We start from the raw sequence: 21331 nt of genomic DNA on the forward strand, positions 1-21331 counted from the left end.
ACACTATTTTATTGTAATATTATTGCTCTTGGACTTATTTAAAGTTGTTGGGTGTCAACATGGGTGGGGTAGGAAATGGAACACCTTTCCATTTTTGGCACCCAAACACTCCCAGATCAGGAGAAGAATAAAACACTAGATGGAGAGTTTCGCTCAATTTGTATTAAATTCTTTGTGGAGATGAGTGATTCTTCATCTTTTCATCTTACCTAGATGTGAAATTGTCTTAATATAAATATGAACTGGTGTATTATTACACACCATAGTGTACACAAAATACACACAAAATACTTTACCGTATATTCTGTGAAGCGCTTTGGGACGTCTCGAAGACACTAAATCAAATGCATGGATGATTATTATTACTGACCCATATCATTCAGTCTCTCACATATAATTGTTTTTTTAAAATAATAATAATAATAATCCTTGCATTTGATATAGCGCTTTTCACGTCTTCTAGCATCTCAAAGCGCTTCACAGAATATGCTGTAAAGTGAATTGACTTTATTTGTGGGCGAAACGCGGCAGACAATTGCGCACAGCAGTGTCCCACAAGCAGTCGTGGATTGAAGCGACCAATTTTTTTTTTTTATTTTTCTTGAGGGATTATTATCAGGCGGGTGGAAACTTGCCCAAGGTTTTGCCTTGCCAGGAATCGAACCCAGGTCTCTTGCTTGCGAGGCAACTGCTCTAACCACTGAGCTACAGGCTCCACATTGAAATTGAAAACATTTTGCATACACTGCTGGAGACATGTACACCGCCGCCCAGTTAAAACACGCTGCACCGTAGTGTACATTTCGTTATAACATGGTTGCATTGCGGACCCCATTCACTGCACATGCACACAGCTGACCCGCTTGCTTCCCTTGCGTTGATCAACTTTTCACTCAAAATAGCCAATTTCCAAGTTGTCGGGTCAGTGCCTCCATCGCATTCTACTTTGCTGGAAGCAACAAGTAATGCGTGCAGCCAAACCCGTTACTGTGCATCGTATAACATAGGATGGGATTCTATGAATAATGGGACTGTGTGTGTGTTTGTTTGGAAACTAAAAGGTCCATGCATAGACCTATATGTGGGCCTACAACTATAGCTAATGTAGCAAACATGAATAACTCTTACTTGGGTAAATTTGAATATTGGATGTTACTCTGCAGTACATAATGCTTTCATCCACACATGTATGTCACTTGAAGAAAAGTGAGAATTTCTTGCCTAATTTGTTGACATCTTTTACAATCGTTTTAATTGTTCAAAGTAAAAAAAAGTTTTCTATGAATAGTTCATAATGAAACTGGGTTTCTATGCTGAAATTTGAAACCCTGAACAGATGAAATCTCATTGGGGGGGTGCTACAGAAATCCAGCTTCAAGTACATTCAATCTTGTTTATTGGACAGCTAACTGGAAATTATGTACAGTTTGCACAACTGACATTTGCTCAGCTCAGTTGAGGACATACAGTGTGGGACATTTCTCTCATTTCTTCTGGGGCTTAGAAAAGATCTAGGTATCTGGTGGAATGTTGAATGAAATCTTAGCTAAAAGGATTTGAAGCTTCTGTATACAAAGAAGTAAAACAAGCATTGAAGTTCCCTTGCATTATTTTTACCTAAATAATAAAGCTAATAAACATAAAAGTTTTTTTTAAAGCAATGCCAGAGTGAGTTCATACTCGTTTAACAATTAAAATAGCTAGCAAAGAGCTAATGTTTATTTTGTACAGTGGACCCATCTACAAAACAATCCTATATGATAAATGTTTTCACCATTGTGTATATTAACACTTATTTTTATATTCTAATGCATGTAGTGTAGACCCAACACAACTTTAGATAATTAATACTGTTACTTTTATTGTTTAATCTGTACATTTTAAATTGTTCTTGAATCCTTACCCTGCATGTAGTAAATATTTTTTAAAGTAAATCTATATACTGTAGTTTGGCCTTGGGATGTCCTCCCGACATGAATGTAATTCATGTACACAAATGTAATCTTGTTATTGTTGTTGTATAGCAGCTGTTTCCTTTAATGGAGATTCAGCTTCTCCGATTTACTTTGAAAGCATTTTAGGCTAATGGCCATATGTAAGAATAAATCTGTCTCTTAGTATGAATGAAAAACTTCTAACTTGAAAATTTAACATAGATTTTAGCTGTGTAATATGTTCCTACTGGAAAAGAAAACTAAAATTTTCCTGCTAGTCATGATGCTGTATATATTTTTCTAAAAAAAATCCATTCATGGATGTAATCTAATTTCATTGTTCATTTACTGGGTATATTGTGTTTGATCTTATTGATGTGATTGCTGTTGGACATCCTTTAGTCTCCAGTGTAGTTATCAAATGACTTTTTAAAAGCTTGGTATTTCTTTGCATTCATCCATTGTGAAGTTATTTATATTATATGTTTGAATAGGTTCATCGGAAAAAGCTAGGGACACTTCTGGCCACAGAGACATTTTCTTGTATTTATTCCCAAACATATTTCAGTGGTCTGAGAAAATCATTAAAATCATTAATTTTCTTAGAAATTTAAATTCGACAAAAAGTATTAATTTCCTGAATTCTGTATTGCACAAAAACCTGTCAGCAAGCTGGTAGAGTTGTTAGTGTCTCGGAAGGATTTATTATCAAGAAACAATTCTGCTTTAGAACTAGTGAATTACAGTTTGTTAAGCTTTGCTGCTTCTTATATCTTGAATGACAAGCTTTGGTATGTATCTGTTCATATATTACTTCACAGGAGCACTTGATTGTTAAAATGCTAATCTTGTTCTTTAATTTATGGTAGAAAGTGGATGGCATCATCTGAAGGCATCCCCTTTTCAAGGGTTAAATCTTTAGAATTGGATCAGCAATCCAAAAATACAAACCGGGATATTGCTCGTACAGAATGATATTGTACTTGGTTGTTTGACAAGTCCATTTTCAAAATCACCATCTGACAGTTTCTTGACCAATGGTAGCTTGTTTATGTTGGATTCAGGAGACCTCACAAGAATGTTACATTAAGTTTTCTTTACAATATTAAGGCAAATTATTGTCTTAGGCTGTAGAACGTACACCTATTTTTCTCAGGTGACAAAACAAATATTAATTATACCAGAGAAGACATGAGACCCTTTTGCTTATTGTTTTGTACTCTGAAAAAGGACAGGAGATTTCTGGCATTTTATTGAGCTTCAAAATTCTGACTTTCTTAGTAAAGGAAAATATCTCAACTTGGAACAGGGTAGTTTACATAAGAACATAGGAATGTGGAGGACTGGAAAAGACCATTGCAGTCCATTTGGCCAATACCAACATTTTAAAAATAAATAAAATAGTCCTACATGATCCTCCCTCATACTCCTTAATTGATTTTTTTACCAGAAAGCTATCCAATTCCCTCTTGAATTTACTGACACAATTTACCTCTGCTGCCTCTCTGAGTATTCTATGCTACATTTTTATCAATCTAATATAATTGAATCTGAACTGTCTGTTTACCTTCCTTCTAAACATATCTGTTCTTATTTCATTTTTGTTCTGGCTTGGTTTAGACTGCAGTGCTTACACATCTCTTACAATCACCGGTCTACTTTCCAGGGGTAATAATCCCTCAAAAACAAAATTTGGACGAGGAAGTTTAAATTACAAGCAATCTTGTTAACTGAATATAACTTTGCAGTGCTCTGAGATGTTATCCTGTATGAAGGGCAACATAAAATTGCAAATTGTTGTCGTTCCTGTTGTACTTCACACAAGGAGAGGATGGTGGATTGAATATTTTCAGTTGGTATCAAGGTACTTAAATGGATTCTTCAGCTCAGGTCAGCTATTTCCAATATCTGTTTGAATTATTTATAAGACCGGGGCAGACTTCATAGAATTCTTAGTGACGTCTTTCTATCAAGAAGACCTTTTATTCTGGATGTTCTAATTTGAACATCAGCTGAACCCTTTGAAAGCTTTCACAGAGGGATATACCAGTGGAGGGTCAACTTTGACATTAAAACTTCCTGTGGCTTCTGAAGGTTGGCAGTCAGAAGAACCAAAGCAGTCCCCCACCCAGTTCTACTTATAGACGCTGCTTGATTGAGGCTGACCCAAATTATTTGGCCTGAAATAATTGCCACGTGATGTCACCTGGTAGACGATTTGGCTGAAAACTGCCTATGGTTCATAGGTTCATGGAAAGTTCTTTGAAAGTTGAGCTATTTGCCAGAAATTTGAATCTTGGACTGAGCAACATAATGTCCAAACCATTTGAACCATTGTTTTCTTATAAGCTTAAACGTTTTTTAGGCTTATGTTTTGCATATGTTTTAAGCATATGTTCAACCAGTATGCCCCAAATTTCTGGAACTCCTGGCCTCAATCTCTCCGTTTTACCCCCTCTCTGCTTGTCTTCATAATCAAACCTAAAGGCCTTCTTGTTCGACTGTATCTTTGACACCTTCCTCCCCTCCCCCCTCTTTCAGCACGGTGTCAACCCACCCTCCTGTTAAACATGTTGCTGTCAGCCTGGCTCAGTTGGACTTGCCTTTGAGTTTTACATTGGGACTTTCAACTCAAATTTGAAAATCCCAATGTGGGTCTTGATCCCACATATCTGTAATAATAACAATAATAATAATCCTTGCATTTGATATAGCGCTTCTAGACGTCATTTGGAATAGATGTTAATCCAAGGTGCCTGTTCAGATAATGTTAAAGATCCTTATGACACTTTTGAAAAGAGAAAGGAGTTTCTTCTCATGGTGCTTTGAAGAATAGTGTTCAATTTTCACATAGCTCTTCAAGGTTTGAAATGGTTAAAAGCTGGGCAGGGGTTCTCAACATTTCTAGGATATAATACAGTCAATTCACTTTACAGTGTGTTCTGTGAAGCGCTTTGGGACGTCCTCCCGACGTGAAAAGCGCTATATCAAATGCAAGGATTATTATTATAATTTTTTTGTAAAGGGTCACAATTTTTATGGAATAGGCAATGGTTACGTAATTACAGACTACTGCTGATGAAATATCCAACCAGCCTTTCTCATTGGAAAGACAGACTGGAGACAGGGATTTTTCCACTTGGTTCCTGTTAACCCTGCAAACCAATACTAATGGATAGAGTGGGCCTAGCTGGACAAGCAATGGGAGAGCTTGCCAGACAGTGCTTTCAATGGCAAGCTATGTGGTTTTAGCTGGTTAGATTCCAGCAGTACCCCAACAAATACACTGGGGTCCCCAAGCCTTGGCTCTTGCCAACCTGTGCCTATTACTCTCCGGAATTAGGTAAGCAGAATGTATCCCACCAGGGAGAGAGTGTGCATTCCATCTTAACAAATATCTCTGGAATTTCAATGTGTAGGTGGGATGCATGGAAATCTGTCTGGTTTGGAAACTCTTAAGCATGATGATGGGTTTCTACATGTGTCAAATACCAGGCTGACCAAAAAAAAAAAATCTGCTCCCTCCATCCCCAAACAACAAAGAAATCATTGTCACGTGGAGTATTTGTTCATCTCTCTGAATTTTTTTTTTGAAGGTGTGGATTAATTCTGCATCAACTGTTCAGAATCTTTATACCAAATATATGTACCAATATCCAATATTCAGTGGAAGGGAATAAAATACTCATCTAGTCTCTGGTTCTGCTTCAGTTGAAGTTTCTAATTTGCAACATTTGCCGGCTAGTTTTCATTTTGTCTTATCAAATGGCCTATCTCGTCTGACTCAAAATTTTGAAGACCTGTATCAAGTTCTGGGTAAATATTTCATTTGGAAATTAAAATTGAACCTCTTTTCTGTTTTTCAGGTGTTGACTTCAAAGTGAAGACAATTGCAGTTGATGGAAATAAAGCAAAACTTGCAATTTGGGTGAGTTGGAAATGATGAATGGTGCGATGGGTTTGGATTGGTTTATACTTTATTTTCTGCATACAAAACAATCTCGCATTTAGTCCCAATAAAGCAAACTACATTCATACTCTTGTTATAATGTGGAAGTTTGAGTCCATAAATTCAGACTACAAATTATCAGGTCTCCACTACTCGCACATGTGCAACATGCAAGAAGCTAGTGGGCCAGTGGCACTCACCCTTGACCATTATTAATAGTTGCTGAAATGTTGTTGAACTTGGGAGGCCTTTGCACCTGTAGGCCCTGTATAGGAAACTGGACAGTCAGAACCAGCAGTTTACTACACTTATACAGAGATTACAAAATTGTGTGTATATTATGCAAAAATATCTGCCTGTACACAAAAATTGGGGCACTGTACACCCATCACAGTTTTTACAATCCAAGACTTCTCAATCAAAGTTCTTTGTTTTCTCACTTATCTGATCATTGTTAGATAAACATACATAACGCAGACTACACAACTGGCATCACACATCCGATTGACAGATCTTGGTGGGGGTTAGACTGAAATGAAATGTGATTGGTCTGTGTTACATTTGATCATTTAGAATGTACGCAATCTAATTCACTTTTCTTGGCGCTTTTATTAATTTGTTTCCTTCACAAGCAAAGCTATTTAGGCCTGGTGGAAAAGGTGATTGGTATTGAGGTCTTATACCAAATAAATGAATATACTTCTGGGTTTCATCTACTTGAATATTTGTTTGAGTAGCAAACAGCAAAGCATGCGTTTGCCTATCTTATCTGTCTGGTTTCACGATCTGTCAACAGTAAGCCTATTAACAATTGCGCCATTCATTAAACGATTACGAATGAGAAGGAGATGTGATGTTCCATTTCACAATAGGTTACTATTCAGATACCAATTTATCTTCAGAACAAATTAGTCCAATTTGTCATAATCAGTCTTGTGTTCTGCAAATCAAGTGAATCTTTTGGTTTCCTGCTTGAAATTCACACCGTGATCCATGACATTGCTTGTGTCTGCCTGCGACGGTATTGACTGCATACTGGTAGCCGTCTATTTATAGGAGTTATTTTCAATTCTCCTGTTTGTCATGGATTCTCAAAAAGTAAGTAAAGTCGCTCTGAGAGACTGAGGAAATTTGTAGGTGGGTTGGGGGCAGGTTTGGATTACTGTTCACTGTAGAGAAAGGATAATTTGATTAGATATCCAAGAATTTCATTCCCTGATTCAAGGTGAGGCATCGTATAGTTCTAGATTTACCAACGAATGTGATGACTTCTATCTAGCACTGATAAATTAAGTTGGTAATTCACTTTATGGCTGTTACTGTGGGCGGAGTGGCTCTGGTCTTAAGGGCGCAGTGTGGCGCAGGGAGTATTGGAATCATGGATGTGGCACGAGAGGGAAATCAACTTCTCTGCAAAATTTGTCAAAAAGTAAAGAAGTTGCTCTGAGAGACTGAGGAACTTTGTAGGTGGGTTGGGGTGAGGTTTGGATTACTGTTCAATTTTTGGCAAATATTTCCACACTCTTCTATTGGCCCTGCATATGGCTCACTACTGTGACAACCTTTGCTTTTAGCATTGAAGGAGTCCAGAAATCCCAGCCCTTAGGTTGATTGTGTCTGTTACCTTCAAGTAAAGTTCATTTGGACATAATTTTAGATAATTTCATAGGAAATTTAATCTCCTAGGATTGCATGAGATCATTTTTAAATCTGTATTTTAACAATGTAGTTAATAATAATAATAATAATAATAATAATCTTTGCATTTGATATAGCGCCTTTCACGTCAGGAGGACGTCCCAAAGCGCTTCACAGAACACACTGTAAAGTGAATTGACTGTATATTTGTGGGCGAACGCGGCAGCCAATTGCGCACAGCAATGTCCCACAAACAGTCGTGGATTGAAAATGACCAATTTATTATTGTTTTTGGTTTTTGGAGGGATTATTATTAGGCTCTGTGTGGAGTAAGGAAACTTGCCCAAGGTTTCGCCCTCTGCCTGGAATTGAACTCAGGTCTCTCACTTGCAAAGTGAGTGCTCTAACCACTGAGCTACAGGACTCCAAAACATGATAATAATAAACATGAATAAACATGCTGAGCGTTATTTTGCCGCCTGACTTTTATTTGCAGAATGTCTTAGCAATTCTTGATTTAACAAAGAGTCGTTCTCCACAAAATGTCATATACTGTACTTTGTCATCTGATGTTTGTAGCCACTGGAGGGCGCTTTCAGCTAAGTTATGGCCTGGACCTCTGCTGATCACTTAGACTTGTACTTGATGAACTGATATTACGTGCATGGGAGAAGATTCTGCCAGATCTAATAACGTTATTGTAGATATGATAAATGAAGAAACATTCACTGTTGTTGAAGCTTACTTAGTACCGTAAAACTTCACCCGAGTCCCATTCAATTTCCTATCAAAAGCACTTGAGATTTCTTTGCACTACTTGCATTAATCACCTTCTAACTTGTAACTCCACACCCCTGCCCTCCATTACTCTCGCACTTACTTGCTGCCTTGAATCACGGGAAATGATGTCCTGACCCATCGACACATGAGCACTTACCACTCGGCTGCCTTTGAATCTTGTGAAACATAGTTTTGATCCATCCATCTTGATGCATTGTAGAAGAACTTCATTTTCCACGATTACTATGCTTGCCATTAAATTCGTATTCATTGACAGGTCAAGACACATTAAAATGTGAGAAATGTAGTTTTGACCTGTGACCACATGTGCACTTACCAGCTACAGGGACGAACTATTGCATGCATTAAATTACGCATGCGCATTGATTTAAATCAGATTTTCTACGACTGATACAATTTGCCTGCAAATGGACGTTGGGTAAATCATATTAAATGTTATGGTCCTGACTGATATGACTTTTGAGAGTTTTACTGTATAAGGTTCACAAGTATATAATGAAATCCTATTTCCCCATTGTTGCCGCATGCTAAAACAGTTTCTATTTGTATATATTCTATTTATATACATATATATAGATACACACACAAAGACAGGGTGACCAAAAAGTTGTGATATGTACCCTATTATCTTTAAAAAAATCATTTCTTTAAGACTTGTTAGACATTGTAACGGTATCACAACTTTTTAGTTACCAAATATATATTTATTTTTATTCATCTTTTGTGGTACTGACACAAAACTTTAACCCATTTTAGTGATATTTGTTCTTTACATAACTGCATCTGTTTGTTTTGCTTGGTAGCATTTAAATTTGGCATTCGCGATTAGAAGATTTTGAAATTTACTAGCTTGCCTAGTAATTACTAGTGAGCAGCTGCTCAAAGATGACAAATGATCCATTAAAGTAACATTAATGAGATCGTAAAACGTATATTAAATAACACTAATAAATTCAAAAGTATATGCAAATTTATCAAAGAATACTCCTTTGTTGAAATTTAATGACGAGCAAATTTGGTTAGCCACAGAAATATTTATTTTTAATTGAGAATCTAGGTTAAGATCCAAAATGCACCGACAAGGCTGAAGAATAGCAGACAAAACTGAGAAGTAGTTATTTGATACCAAACATGGGTTTCAATTTTGATCAAAAATTTTAGAAATGGTAATTGTAGAAAAGTGATGTGTGTGCTCATGTGTGTGTGTGTGTACACATATATAGAAATTATTTACAGTACATTCTGACTGCATTATTAGTGGACTATTAGAACCAGAGGACATGGCCTGTGATTGAACGGAGGTAAATTCAAATCAAATCTGTGGAAACACCGTTTCAGTGAGCGAGTAGTAAATGTATGGAATAGGCAGAAAGTGTTGATTCAAAAACAAATTAGATAGATTTCTTTTAGTGAATAATATCTTCGGATAACAGTATATAGTTTGGGACATGATATGTGCATGTGACTGCCAGGTGGAAGGCAAACTGGATGGGCCTTGGTCTTCTTTCATTTAGCAATTTTTATGTTTTTATATTCTTGTATGTTCACCGCTAAAAGTAAGTAGACAAGTCTAGATCTAGGATCTAACCCCTCCAATTGGGTTTCCATGCTGCCCATAGCACGGATACTGCTCTGATCAAGGTCCGAAACGACATCCTGACCATGTGTGACCAGGGCTCCCTCTGCCTCCTAGTCTTCCTCAACCTCTCCGCCGCCTTTGACACCGTGGACCACTCAATCCTCCTCCACCGCCTCTCCTCCCACCTCAACCTTCAAGGTTCTGTCCTTGACTGGTTCAGGTCCTACATTTCACACCGCCTCAACTTTGTTGCAGCAAATGGCTTCTACTTCAACCCCCACGCAGTCTTGTGCGGTGTTCCTCAGGGCTCTGTCCTCGTTCCCCTCCTCTTCACCCTCTACATGCTCCCCCTTGGTGACATCATCCGCAGACATGGGGTAAATTTCCACATGTATGCGGATGTCACCCAACTCTACCTCTCTGCCTTCACTCTGAACTCCAGGACTACTACTACTACGGATTAGTGGTTAGAGCACTCGCTTTGCAAGCGAGAGACCTGAGTTCAATCCCAGGCAGGGCGAAACCTTGGGCAAGTTTCCTTACTCCACACAGAGCCTAATAATAATCCCTCCAAAAACCAAAAACAATAATAAAAATTGGTCATTTTCAATCTACGACTGTTTGTGGGACATTGCTGTGCGCAATTGGCTGCCGCGTTCGCCCACAAATATACAGTCAATTCACTTTACAGTGTGTTCTGTGAAGCGCTTTGGGACGTCCTCCCGATGTGAAAAGCGCTATATCAAATGCAAGGATTATTATTATTATTACTGGCGTCCTGCCCGACTGCCTGTCCGACATCAAATCCTGGACTAGGGACAACTTTCTCTAACTCAACGTCAGCAAAACCGAGGCCCTCCTGATTGGCTTGCGCCAGCGCCTCTGCACCTCGGGCGCTGGCAGCACCAGCCTCCACAGCTGCACACTCAACCTCACTAAGCCAGTCAGGAACCTGGGTGTCTTGTTTGACCCTGAACTGTCCTTTCTCCCCCACATCCGGGCCATGCCCGGCACTGCCTACCACCACCTCCGCAACGTAGCCAGACTCCGCCACTGCCTCAAGCTGCCGAAACCCTCACCCACGCATTCGTCACATCAAGGCTCGATTACGGGAACTCCCTCCTCATCGGCCTTCCCAACTCTTCCCTTCACAAACTGCAGATCATCCAAAACTCTACAGCTCGTGTACTTTCACGCACCAGGCTCCGCGACCCCATCACTCCCACCCTCGCCCGACTCCACTGGCTCCCCATCCCCCAGAAGATCAAGTTCAAGATCCTCGTCCTCACTTTCAAGGCCATTCGTGGACATGCCCCTTCCTACCTCTCTGACCTGCTAACTCCCTACCAACCTGCCCGCGCTCTCCGTTCGGCGGGCTCTGGCCTGCTCCATGTCTCCCGCCCAACCTGCCCGGTGGCCGGGCTTTCAGCCTCTCTGCCCCCACACTCTGGAACTCCATCCCACGGTCTCTTCGCCTCACTTCCTCCCTCGCCTCCTTCAAGGACGGTCTCAAGACCCTTCTCTTTGATTGTGCCTTTGGTTGCCCTCCCACCTCTGCCTTCCCTCACCCCTACACCACCCCTCCCCCATGCTCTGGCCCTGACACCTGACTGTTCAGCGCTTTGAGACATTCTCCCGACATGAAAGGCACTCTACATATGTAATTTTGTTGTTGTTGTAGATAGTAAAGATTCTGTGTTCCTTTACATAAATAAATAATTGCAGCCACATACTACTTAATCTGCATCTTTCCTTCACCTCCAAAAATGTAAACCTTTTGGTTACATGATGGCATTACAACATGAAAGGTATATAAATGTAAATTTGTATTGTATTATATCCATTAGACAATTTGTGAATGACATTGTCAAATGTCTTTTTTTGTAACAGGATTCACTTTACTTTGATTACAGGACACTGCTGGACAAGAAAGGTTCAGGACCTTAACTCCCAGTTACTATCGAGGAGCACAAGGTGTTATCCTAGGTAAAAGTTCTTCCAGTAGTTTAACTTTATATTAAAAAATGGTGTTTCTTTAGCTTGTGAAGAAAGTCATAATGTTTTAGTCTATATCATGCCTTCAAGTCTCATAATTTACAATGCCAATTATCATTTTACTTTCATATTGTGGAAAGTGTCTCTAAAGTTAAACTCTTTGTATATTTAAAGTTTAGAAATATTTGTTTTTCAGTGTATGATGTGACCAGAAGAGACACCTTTGTAAGACTAGACAACTGGCTGAATGAGTTGGAAACCTACTGCACAAGGAATGATATTGTGAAAATGTTAGTTGGAAACAAAATTGATAAAGTAAGCAATATAATTTAAGTGTCCTTAATTTTGTTTTTGTGTTTCATATTTTACAGCTTGTTTTTACCTATTTAGAATTAGAAATTTTTAAATACTCGTGTTCAGCTGCAGAAGTAGGAGCTTCATTTAAGGCAACTTGGCAGTTCTAGATTTTCATTAGTTCTCCGACTGAACAATAAACGGAGGACTATGCAACTGTAAAATGCATTCTCCTCGGTTTGAGGTAAGGAGAAAAAAAAAGGAAAACTGCCATATCACCATATCCCCTAATCCCTCTATTTTTAAAAATTCTATCAGTCTCAGTCTTGAAGATGTTCAAAGACTGAGCATCTACAGCCTTCTGGGGTAGTGAATTCCATAAATTCACTACCCTCTGAGTGAAGAAATGTTTCCTCAACTCTGTTCTAAAAAGCTGACTCTTAATTTTAAGACTGTGACCCCTGGTTATAGATTCTCCTTCCAGGGGAAACAGACCCTCAGTGTCTACTTTATCCAGCCCTTTAAGAATCTTATATGTTTCAATAAGATCTCCCCTAATTCTTCTGTATTCTAGAAAATATAGCCCTAGTTTATTCAGCCTATCCTCATAGGTCAGTCCCCTCATCCCAGCAACTAACCGAGCGAATCTACGCTGCACCCCCTCTAAGGCAAGTATGTCCTTTTGTTAAATAAGGAGACCAAAACTGCACACAATACTCTAGGTGCGGTCTCACCAAGGCCCGATAAAGTTGCAGCAAGACTTCCCTAGTCTCGTACTCTAAACCTTTTGCAATGAACGCTAACATGCCGTTCGCCTTCTTAGTTGCTTGCTGCACCTGCAAACTAACTTTTTGAAACTGGTGTACAAGGACACCCAAATCCCTATCAACACTAACACTATCATATCTTCCCCCCACCTCGAGAAAATAATCTGTTTTTCTATTTTTTCTGCCTAGGTGAATAACTTCACACTTCCCCACATTAAATTCCATCTGCCACCTACTCGCCCACTCCCCTAGCCGATCTATATCCCATTGCAATCTTTTTGCATCATCCTCAGAGTTTACTCTCCCACTTAGTTTAGTGTCATCCGCGAATTTGGATACGTTACATTCAATATCCTCATCTAGATCATTGATGTAAATTATAAATAGCTGAGTCCCAAGCACTGATCCTTGTGGCACTCCACTAGTCACATCCTGCCAATTCGAGAATGACCCGTTTATCCCTACTCTCTGTTTTCTATCCAATAGCCACTCTTCAATCCATGCTAATATGTTCCCATTAATCCCATGGGCCTTAACCTTGTGCAATAGCCTTTTGTGTGGCACTTTGTCAAGCACAAATAGCACAACAGCGACAACAAAATTACATTTGTATAGCGCCTTTCACGTCGGGAGGCTGTCCCAAGGTGCTGGACAGGCAGAGTTTCGGACCCGAGCTGGGGGTTGGGATTGGGGAGGGTGGCGGGCAGCAGAGAAGCAGGGTGATCGAAAGCACAGTCGAAGAGGAGGGTCTTGAGATGGATCTTGAAGAAGGCAAGGAAGGGGGTGAGGTGGAGGGACTGCGGGATGGAGTTCCAGAGGTCTAATGTGAACCGTTAGGTTTCAGCATTGACCAGCTGGCTTACTATATTAATAAATATATTAATAAATGGGTGATTTCAAGGTTCCTGCCTGCTATTCACAGGAAGTGCCTCAGATCTCTGTGTGTGAAAGAAGTGATGTTAGTGGTGCGCAGTATAACATGCAACAATTGACATTAGTAGCGCTTTCTGCACACAGTGTACATGTGCACAACGCATGAGAAGTGATGCCAGCAGTAATTTGACAGTCTTGAAGTTGACTATTTTTCAAGGCTGTTGTGATATTGGGCGCAGCCGACCACAAAGTATTCAGCTTTCCCTGTATTCCTTCTTGACAAAGGTTGCAAAAAAAGATTTAGAGATATAAAAAAACTTTTATACTACTCATTGCTTGACGAGTAGGAATTTTAGTTGCCATTTCATTTGCCAAAACCTTAAATTTTAAGCAGAAGAAACTAATAAAAAAAACATTTTTAGTACAGACTTGGAGTCAATCAGTGGGTTGGGAGGAGGTGCAATAGACCACCAAGAGAGGAAGGGATAAAACTCTGGTTTGGCTAGTTAGAGAATATTGTTAATACACACTCTTCTAACAATTTACAATCCTACTATTACATTTTGTGTTTTCAAAATAAACACTCATCTTAGAGGCTTGTAGGGGTATGGGAATAAGGCAGGGCAAAGGGATTGAAAGAACAGCTTGCTCCGAGAGCTGGTGCAAACTTGATGGGCGGAATGGTCTCTTTCTGTGTTGTAAATTTCTGTGAGATTTCATCTGTGTATATTTGTATCATAATAGTATAGCATTAGAGAAAATGCAGTGTAGATTTACAAGAATGTTACCAGAGATATGTAGATACAGCTATCCAGAACAAATGGATAAGTTGTAGTTTTTCTGTCTAGAGTTCATGATTGAGAGGGCACCTGATAGACTAAGTTAATGAAAAGATTTAATAAGCTGGATATTGCTGGGCTGTTTCCACATGTTGATGGGTCCAAAACTAGGGGGCATAAATATATGATAGCCAGCAGTGGATCTAGCAGGCAGTTTAGCAGGAACTTCTTCACACAGAGGGTGTTAAGAATGTGCTTGAAGCTGTGGTTGAAGCATGAATATATTCAAAAGAGAACTTGATGGATACATGAGGGAGATGGGAATAGAGGGGTATAGGAGACGGGAATAGGAAGGGTGAGGCTCACATAGAGTGTAAATGCTGGAATGGACTAGTTGGGTCGACTGGCCTTTTTTTTGTCGTATTGCTCTACATAACTATGTAAATTTGAACAGTCAATTTGACAGATCAGCTGTTCAGTAATTGTCCTTGTCTGTATTACATCCTGACTGCTGTATAACAGCTTCTGATTGCCCTGCATGTTAAGACTCTTCAGGTCAGATTGTCTGTACTCATTTCTAAAAATGTTAATCCGTTGGGCGAGTTGCTGTAATGAATATTTCAGTGTAGATTCATACCAAAGCAATCTCAGGAATGTTTACAGTAAAAGTGTTTATTGCTACCATACTGAAACTAGTACTGCAGGGTTGTCAACACTTAGATCAAACCAGGGTCTAAAAATGAAAAATAACCCTGGGTTTGTGATCTCATACACCCAGTCTATTCACATATGTGCACCACAAGAAGATTTGACGATTGCCACTATCTTCTCATGTACTAGGATGCAGCTGCACCTGTTTATAACCTCTTTCCTACACACACATGAACTTTTACTATTTTTTCTCTCACATTAGAAGTTAGAATATGTAGTTACTTTAGTTATTCATTTATGATCCCTTTAATTGTTTTCATTGTTCCCATTAAAATAATAATAATAATAATCCTTGCATTTGATGTAGCACTTTTCACGTCTTCTAGACGTCTCAAAGCGCTTCACAGAATATGCTGTAAAGTGAATTGACTGTATGTAATTCCTTTTTTATTCAGTCTTTAGATACAAATTGTTATTTATGGTTTTTGGTGAGTCATTGGGTATGTCTTAACTTTCAGAAAGCATGTACCTGTACTTACTTTTCAAATGTATTGCACTATTTGCACTTTTTATACACAGTGGAATCTACTTTAGGTGGATGCAAGTTAACCCTAGTTGCTGGGTAAATCGAACAAAACGCCCGGCCCCGATTCATTTGTATTCCTACCTGTTTTAAATTTGCCAGTTGATTGGGACAAAAATCTGATTAATCCGATTAAACTGCGCTGATCGCCGCTGAACGTACTCACTCGAGCCTTCTGTGTGTTGAGCGGCTCCTGTCAGCCACGACAAGCTCCAGGATGGAGATGGGAGAAGTCTAAGATTGATTGATAGCGGACTACAGCCATTCACAAGCGACTGGAGTTGGGTTGTCAATCAGTGAAGGGGAGCGGAAGAACAGGGAAGAACAAGGGATGGAATGGGAGGATTCAAATAGCAATTGATTGACAGCTGAAGACACTTATGAATGGGTGGAGCACAAACATTCACAAGGGGGGGGGGTTCAAGGCTGTCAATCACCTTTAATTGGTTCCCTTCCCACTCAATGGGAACGGGCAATGGGTGGGAGGAAGCGCCACCCCCTCTCCTCTGCTGGTGGGAAGAGGTGAGAGAATTCCGGCTAACCTCGGACACCAGATACAACAGCTGTTCCTCATCTGTCCGCCTTAACAGGATTCCACTGTATGTATATATTGTGTATATATGTGATTTATGGGGTCTCAGATTTCCTAGTGTGCATATTGTGCTCAATGACAGTGAGTGTTTGTTATGAGCCTTTGGTTAGCTTATTTTTAATGCTACGCTGCTTTTTTTTTGTAATACCATGAAACATTAAAAATAGCAAATATAGAACCACTTGTGGAAATGTCCTTAAAATTGATAGAGATTGGCTAATTTTTTTTATTGAATATTTGCAAAGTCTGTCCATTTGGTCTTTAATATTTAGTTATTTTTATTGAAGGAAAATCGTGAAGTAGACCGAAATGAAGGTCTGAAGTTTGCAAGAAAACATTCCATGTTATTTATAGGTAAGTTGATAAAGGTGCTTATGGAATTTAAACAATCATGAGGGGAGGAACGTTCTCCAAGTAGGCCCACCCTACCCATCAGAGCTTTGGCTTGCAAGTTTAACAGGAGCTGAGTGGGAAGAAACGTGACTGCCTCTCGAAGTCCTGCTGATGAGTTAGGCTCATCAACAGTACCCTGGAGTACTGTGGTCCCCGCTTGCTCAGGATCAGGACTATTGAGACTGACTTAGAGGAATGACCCGATTCCCACATTGCTTTGATAAGCATATCACCTTGGAGTTGGCTCACTTACCACCCCCATCCCCCCAGGGGATAGTCACTTGTTGGTCATTTGACGTCTGACCTGTATTTCGGACATCTGCATGCTTATTAATTTTGCAAAATGTACAAAAGTGATATGTGCATTATTTATTTTTTATATAGTGACTGCATACCCATTAAGTATGAATGCTAAATATTTTACACAAGACTGTTTTATATGTGATGTATAATGCTGATCGATGTAGTTGTACCCGCTCAATATCCCGAAGCTCACTGTTGTTCACACGAGTCACTTAATACAGTATGCATTGGGGAGCCAAATGTCAGCCCTCTTTATAGCACATCTAATCTGGGTGTTTTGCTTATTCAAAACATTTTTACTTTTTTTAAACCAGAATCCAGTGCAAAAACACGTGATGGTGTACAGTGTGCGTTTGAAGAACTCGTTGAGAAGATTATTCAGACGCCTGGTTTGTGGGAAAGTGAGAGCCAGAATAGTAAACTGAGGTTATCAGACTCACCCGATGCCAGAGGTGGAGGTTCTTGTGGCGGCTACTGCTCTATGCTGTAAACTGTCAGACTTTGATGCAGTCATTTTTTGCCAATTTAAACAATTGGTGAACAATTTGTATAAATTCTATAGTTGACATTGCAGTTTGCACACTTTTTGTTCACATCATGTACCACCATCTCCTTGGTTCTTCCAAGGATATGTTTTGCTGTAGTGATGCAGAATTTTGTGTTCACAAAATATTTTGCTAGTATTGTCAAATCGCATTGCATTTAAAACAGTTATGCATTAGAAATGTGGAACACAGTTTTAATCATCAGTAAAAAGGGTTTAAGCTTATATGTACACGCTCACATCGGATAGTTTTATCCAGAAACCATCTGCTTGTTATAATCTAAAAATGATTTTTATTTTTTATTTTCATATATTTGTACACTTTCATGATTTAACACTAAATTATTTGTTGTGATCCTCTCAAATGTTGCTGATTTTCATACAGTTTCAGGTTTGGAAGTATATGCAGCAGGAACAGCTGAGCTTGAGGTTTTGGAGTGTATGTGTCAGGAACCACAACGCTTAGAATGTTACAATGCAGTTGAATTTTCACTGCTGTTAGCCTACTGAATATCTTAGAAATGTAACAAGAGTAATACTAAACTTTTCTACATTTTACTGGTGAATAAGGTTAACATTTTATTCAGAAATGAATGTTTCTCATTAGTCTAATGCAAAACTACACAATCTGATGATTGTGCGTTCATTTCCATAGTTGTACTAAACAGATGTCCTGATACAGAAATTCACAATACAACCATTTAAGTAATATGATTAGAATAAATAATTACATTAAAATCTACACAATCTAATAAATTATGAACTAATTCCAGGTCCTAGATGATATCCAAGGCTTTGAAGACATTTAGAAAGGTTCCATGAAAGTATAGTGAATTTGGTCTGCAGTTAACTAAATTCTGACTGAACAAAGTTATGTTTGACTTGGAAGTTGGGAGTGAGGATGTGAATGTCTGAAATGATTAAATCTTGTACATTCTACTTTAAAACTGCACTATATGATTTACATTATTGAAGACGTTATTTGTGTGTAATTTAGTAACAGCTGCTATCATGCTTTGTCAAAAGTGTGCTGAATGGAATTCATAATTTAAATGCTTCATTATAATGTTATTGGAGTTCTATTCTAGTCAGCCAAGTCTTGTTTATTTCACACTATTAGATTACATGAGAAGAAATTTGAAGTAGTTACGTTCAATGTGGTCCTTAAATAAATAATCCTAATACAGTACTATTCATTCTTATGTTCTGCAAACTAGAAGTCTATAGGGGTATCTGTTTTAACCCTTAATGCCCTTGTGAACAGTTTACTAAATCAATCAGTAGTTGAAGAAAACAAAATGTTGGGCATGATGCAGGTATTTTAGGATTATGAAATGTTTCAAAAAATGTGAAGCTCTACAGAATAAGACCCATGTCCTATTTACAATACTGTAAGGACATTAAAAGATGGGAAATCCAGACCGATTTTAAAATAAAGGGGTATTAGGTATGTGGGAAACTACCAGCAGAAGTGGTGGAACAAGACACTACAGAGGATTACAAAAATAAACCAGCCAAGTTTCTGCTCAATAATTCAAGATTATTAGATTTGGAGATGAATACATCAAAGGGATCTTATGCAAAATAGAATGAAAAAACAAAATGAATTAATGGCTTACTCCAGCATGAAATTACTTTTGGACTGTGGAAATTTAAAAAAAAAATCAATAGGAGGAATGGAGCTAATTGTATGACTTAATTTTGTACTATGTTTAATACTTTCAATAGACGTTGTTACAGGTTGGTCTATATAATGGACCTCATGCAGTTTTGCTCTGGTGATCATACAAAGATGACTTCGTTATAGGAGGAAGCATTTCAGTGCAAATTGAGTGGGTGCAGTCAGTCAATTGACATAACTGAGATTGACGTCTGCTTAATGAAAGTAAAGATATCAGGTTTTCACTATTCATTATTTATCCAGACTTTAGAATGGAAATAATTGTAGAAAAAGACTATTTTTGAATGATGTGCCTCTTTTGAAATTAGACTTATTAAAATTCAAATAATTTAAGATGCTTCTATTTTACTTTTTAAAAAATAATTTAAATTAGCCATGATTTCTGTATCGCAAGCATTTACAAAATGCAGTGAAATATTGCATAAAAATAGATGCAGTTACAAAGGTCATGCATTATATATATAGCACACATAAAATATAGCATGCATAACATGTGTAACTTTGCACTGTTTCAGGTTTTAATTAAATTACTATTGGGCAAAGAACACATTTACAAAAATGATTTTTTAAAATTATTTTTGCTTGCTTTTCTGTTTTGTATACAATTACAAATTTGTCTACAATTTCAGTCCTGTTATGAAATCGAGTATCTAGTCTGCACAGTCAGAGGAAATATTCTGTCCAGGACATACACTTAACTGTTGGGTCCGCATATATGGTTACATGTGCACTTTGTCCAGTGTTTTATTTCTTGTGCTTTTCATTGGATGCTTTTCACTGGGTGATTTCAAAATTAAGTATTTAATGGCTTCAATGCATTAAGCGTTAATATATCAATATCATTTGCACCTACATATATTAAAACATAAACTTCATATTTGTTTCTCATAAACATAAACTTGGGTTGTAGATATAACTGAGTGATATTTTGTTCATTTTTCCATAATTTATATTGCTGCTTTTCCATATACTTTTGTTTATCTGATTTTTTTTGAGTCTGTGGCATAACCTAAATTGCAATGTATCAAATTCTCTTTTTACACAGGTCACTGTCAAAACTGCAATTGTTAATTCAACTATAGCATCTTAAAGAATTAGGGCTTGACAATGAGAATCTTAATTCATAATTGTAAATAAATCCATTTGGCATTATGAATTGCATTCCTCATGTTAGTTAGTCTGGAAATTGTTTAACAAATGGTCATTTCACAACGGTTTATGGTAGTGTAAGGTATTGCATCAGCATATTTAAATAAAAGTTCCACATGTACTTTAACTTCTAACTTACTTGTCTTTTTTAATACATTAATCATTTAGTTCATATTGAATGTGCTGATATATCCATGTATTACTTTGAGGAGCCATTCATTCCTGCAACAACAACTTGCTTTTATATGGAGCCCTTCTCGCGAGTAGTGTCTCGGAGTGCTTAACAGCAGTGTGACTTGATGCTGATTCGGGAGGGGATGTGACCAAAGGCACAGTCGACAAGGAAAGTCTTCAGGTGTGATCTGAAGATGGGCAAAGGGGGGGAAAGATGGAGGGATTGAGGTAAGGAGTTCCAAAGATTCAGGGCCTAGTGGCTGAAAGTACAAGTGGCAATCGTGGAGCAGAAGGGACGAGGTACGTGCAGAAAACCTGGGCCAGAAGATCCCAAGATTGGTCTGGATGAAGAAGACCCTTCAATCCATCTGATCTTTTATCGCTCCATAACACCCTACCACACTCTTTCCTTCACTTCTTAAACGAGTAGAGTATCCTGGCCTCAGCTACATTTCCTGGCAACCTGTGCCAGTCGTTGATTGCCCTCTGCTTAAACAACACTCGCTGGTATTTGTTCTGGAATTGCCCTTTACAACTCTAAACCTATGTCCTCTTGCTCTGCTGACATGGTGCATCCCAAAGTATTTATCTGGGTTTACCTTTTCAATCCCATTTAAAATTTTGTGCCCCTCTATGGGGTTCCCTCTGAGTT

General features: G+C 38.4%; 1 protein-coding gene across 1 annotated transcript in view; it reads left to right on the forward strand.

Moving 5' to 3' along the window:
* rab18a (RAB18A, member RAS oncogene family) overlaps positions 1-20639 on the forward strand; it is a 29500-nt gene extending 8861 nt beyond the window's left edge. The window contains exons 3-7 of the mRNA XM_007911104.2: positions 5801-5862; positions 11815-11887; positions 12093-12211; positions 16723-16789; positions 17446-20639. Coding sequence (XP_007909295.1) covers positions 5801-5862; positions 11815-11887; positions 12093-12211; positions 16723-16789; positions 17446-17621 — 497 coding nt within the window. The 3' untranslated portion in view covers positions 17622-20639. The remainder of the gene's footprint in view (positions 1-5800; positions 5863-11814; positions 11888-12092; positions 12212-16722; positions 16790-17445) is intronic.
* The last annotated feature ends 692 nt before the right edge of the window (positions 20640-21331 follow it).

This window comes from Callorhinchus milii, unplaced genomic scaffold (genome assembly GCF_018977255.1).
Source record: "Callorhinchus milii isolate IMCB2004 unplaced genomic scaffold, IMCB_Cmil_1.0 Scaffold2, whole genome shotgun sequence".
NCBI classification, from domain to species: domain Eukaryota; kingdom Metazoa; phylum Chordata; class Chondrichthyes; order Chimaeriformes; family Callorhinchidae; genus Callorhinchus; species Callorhinchus milii.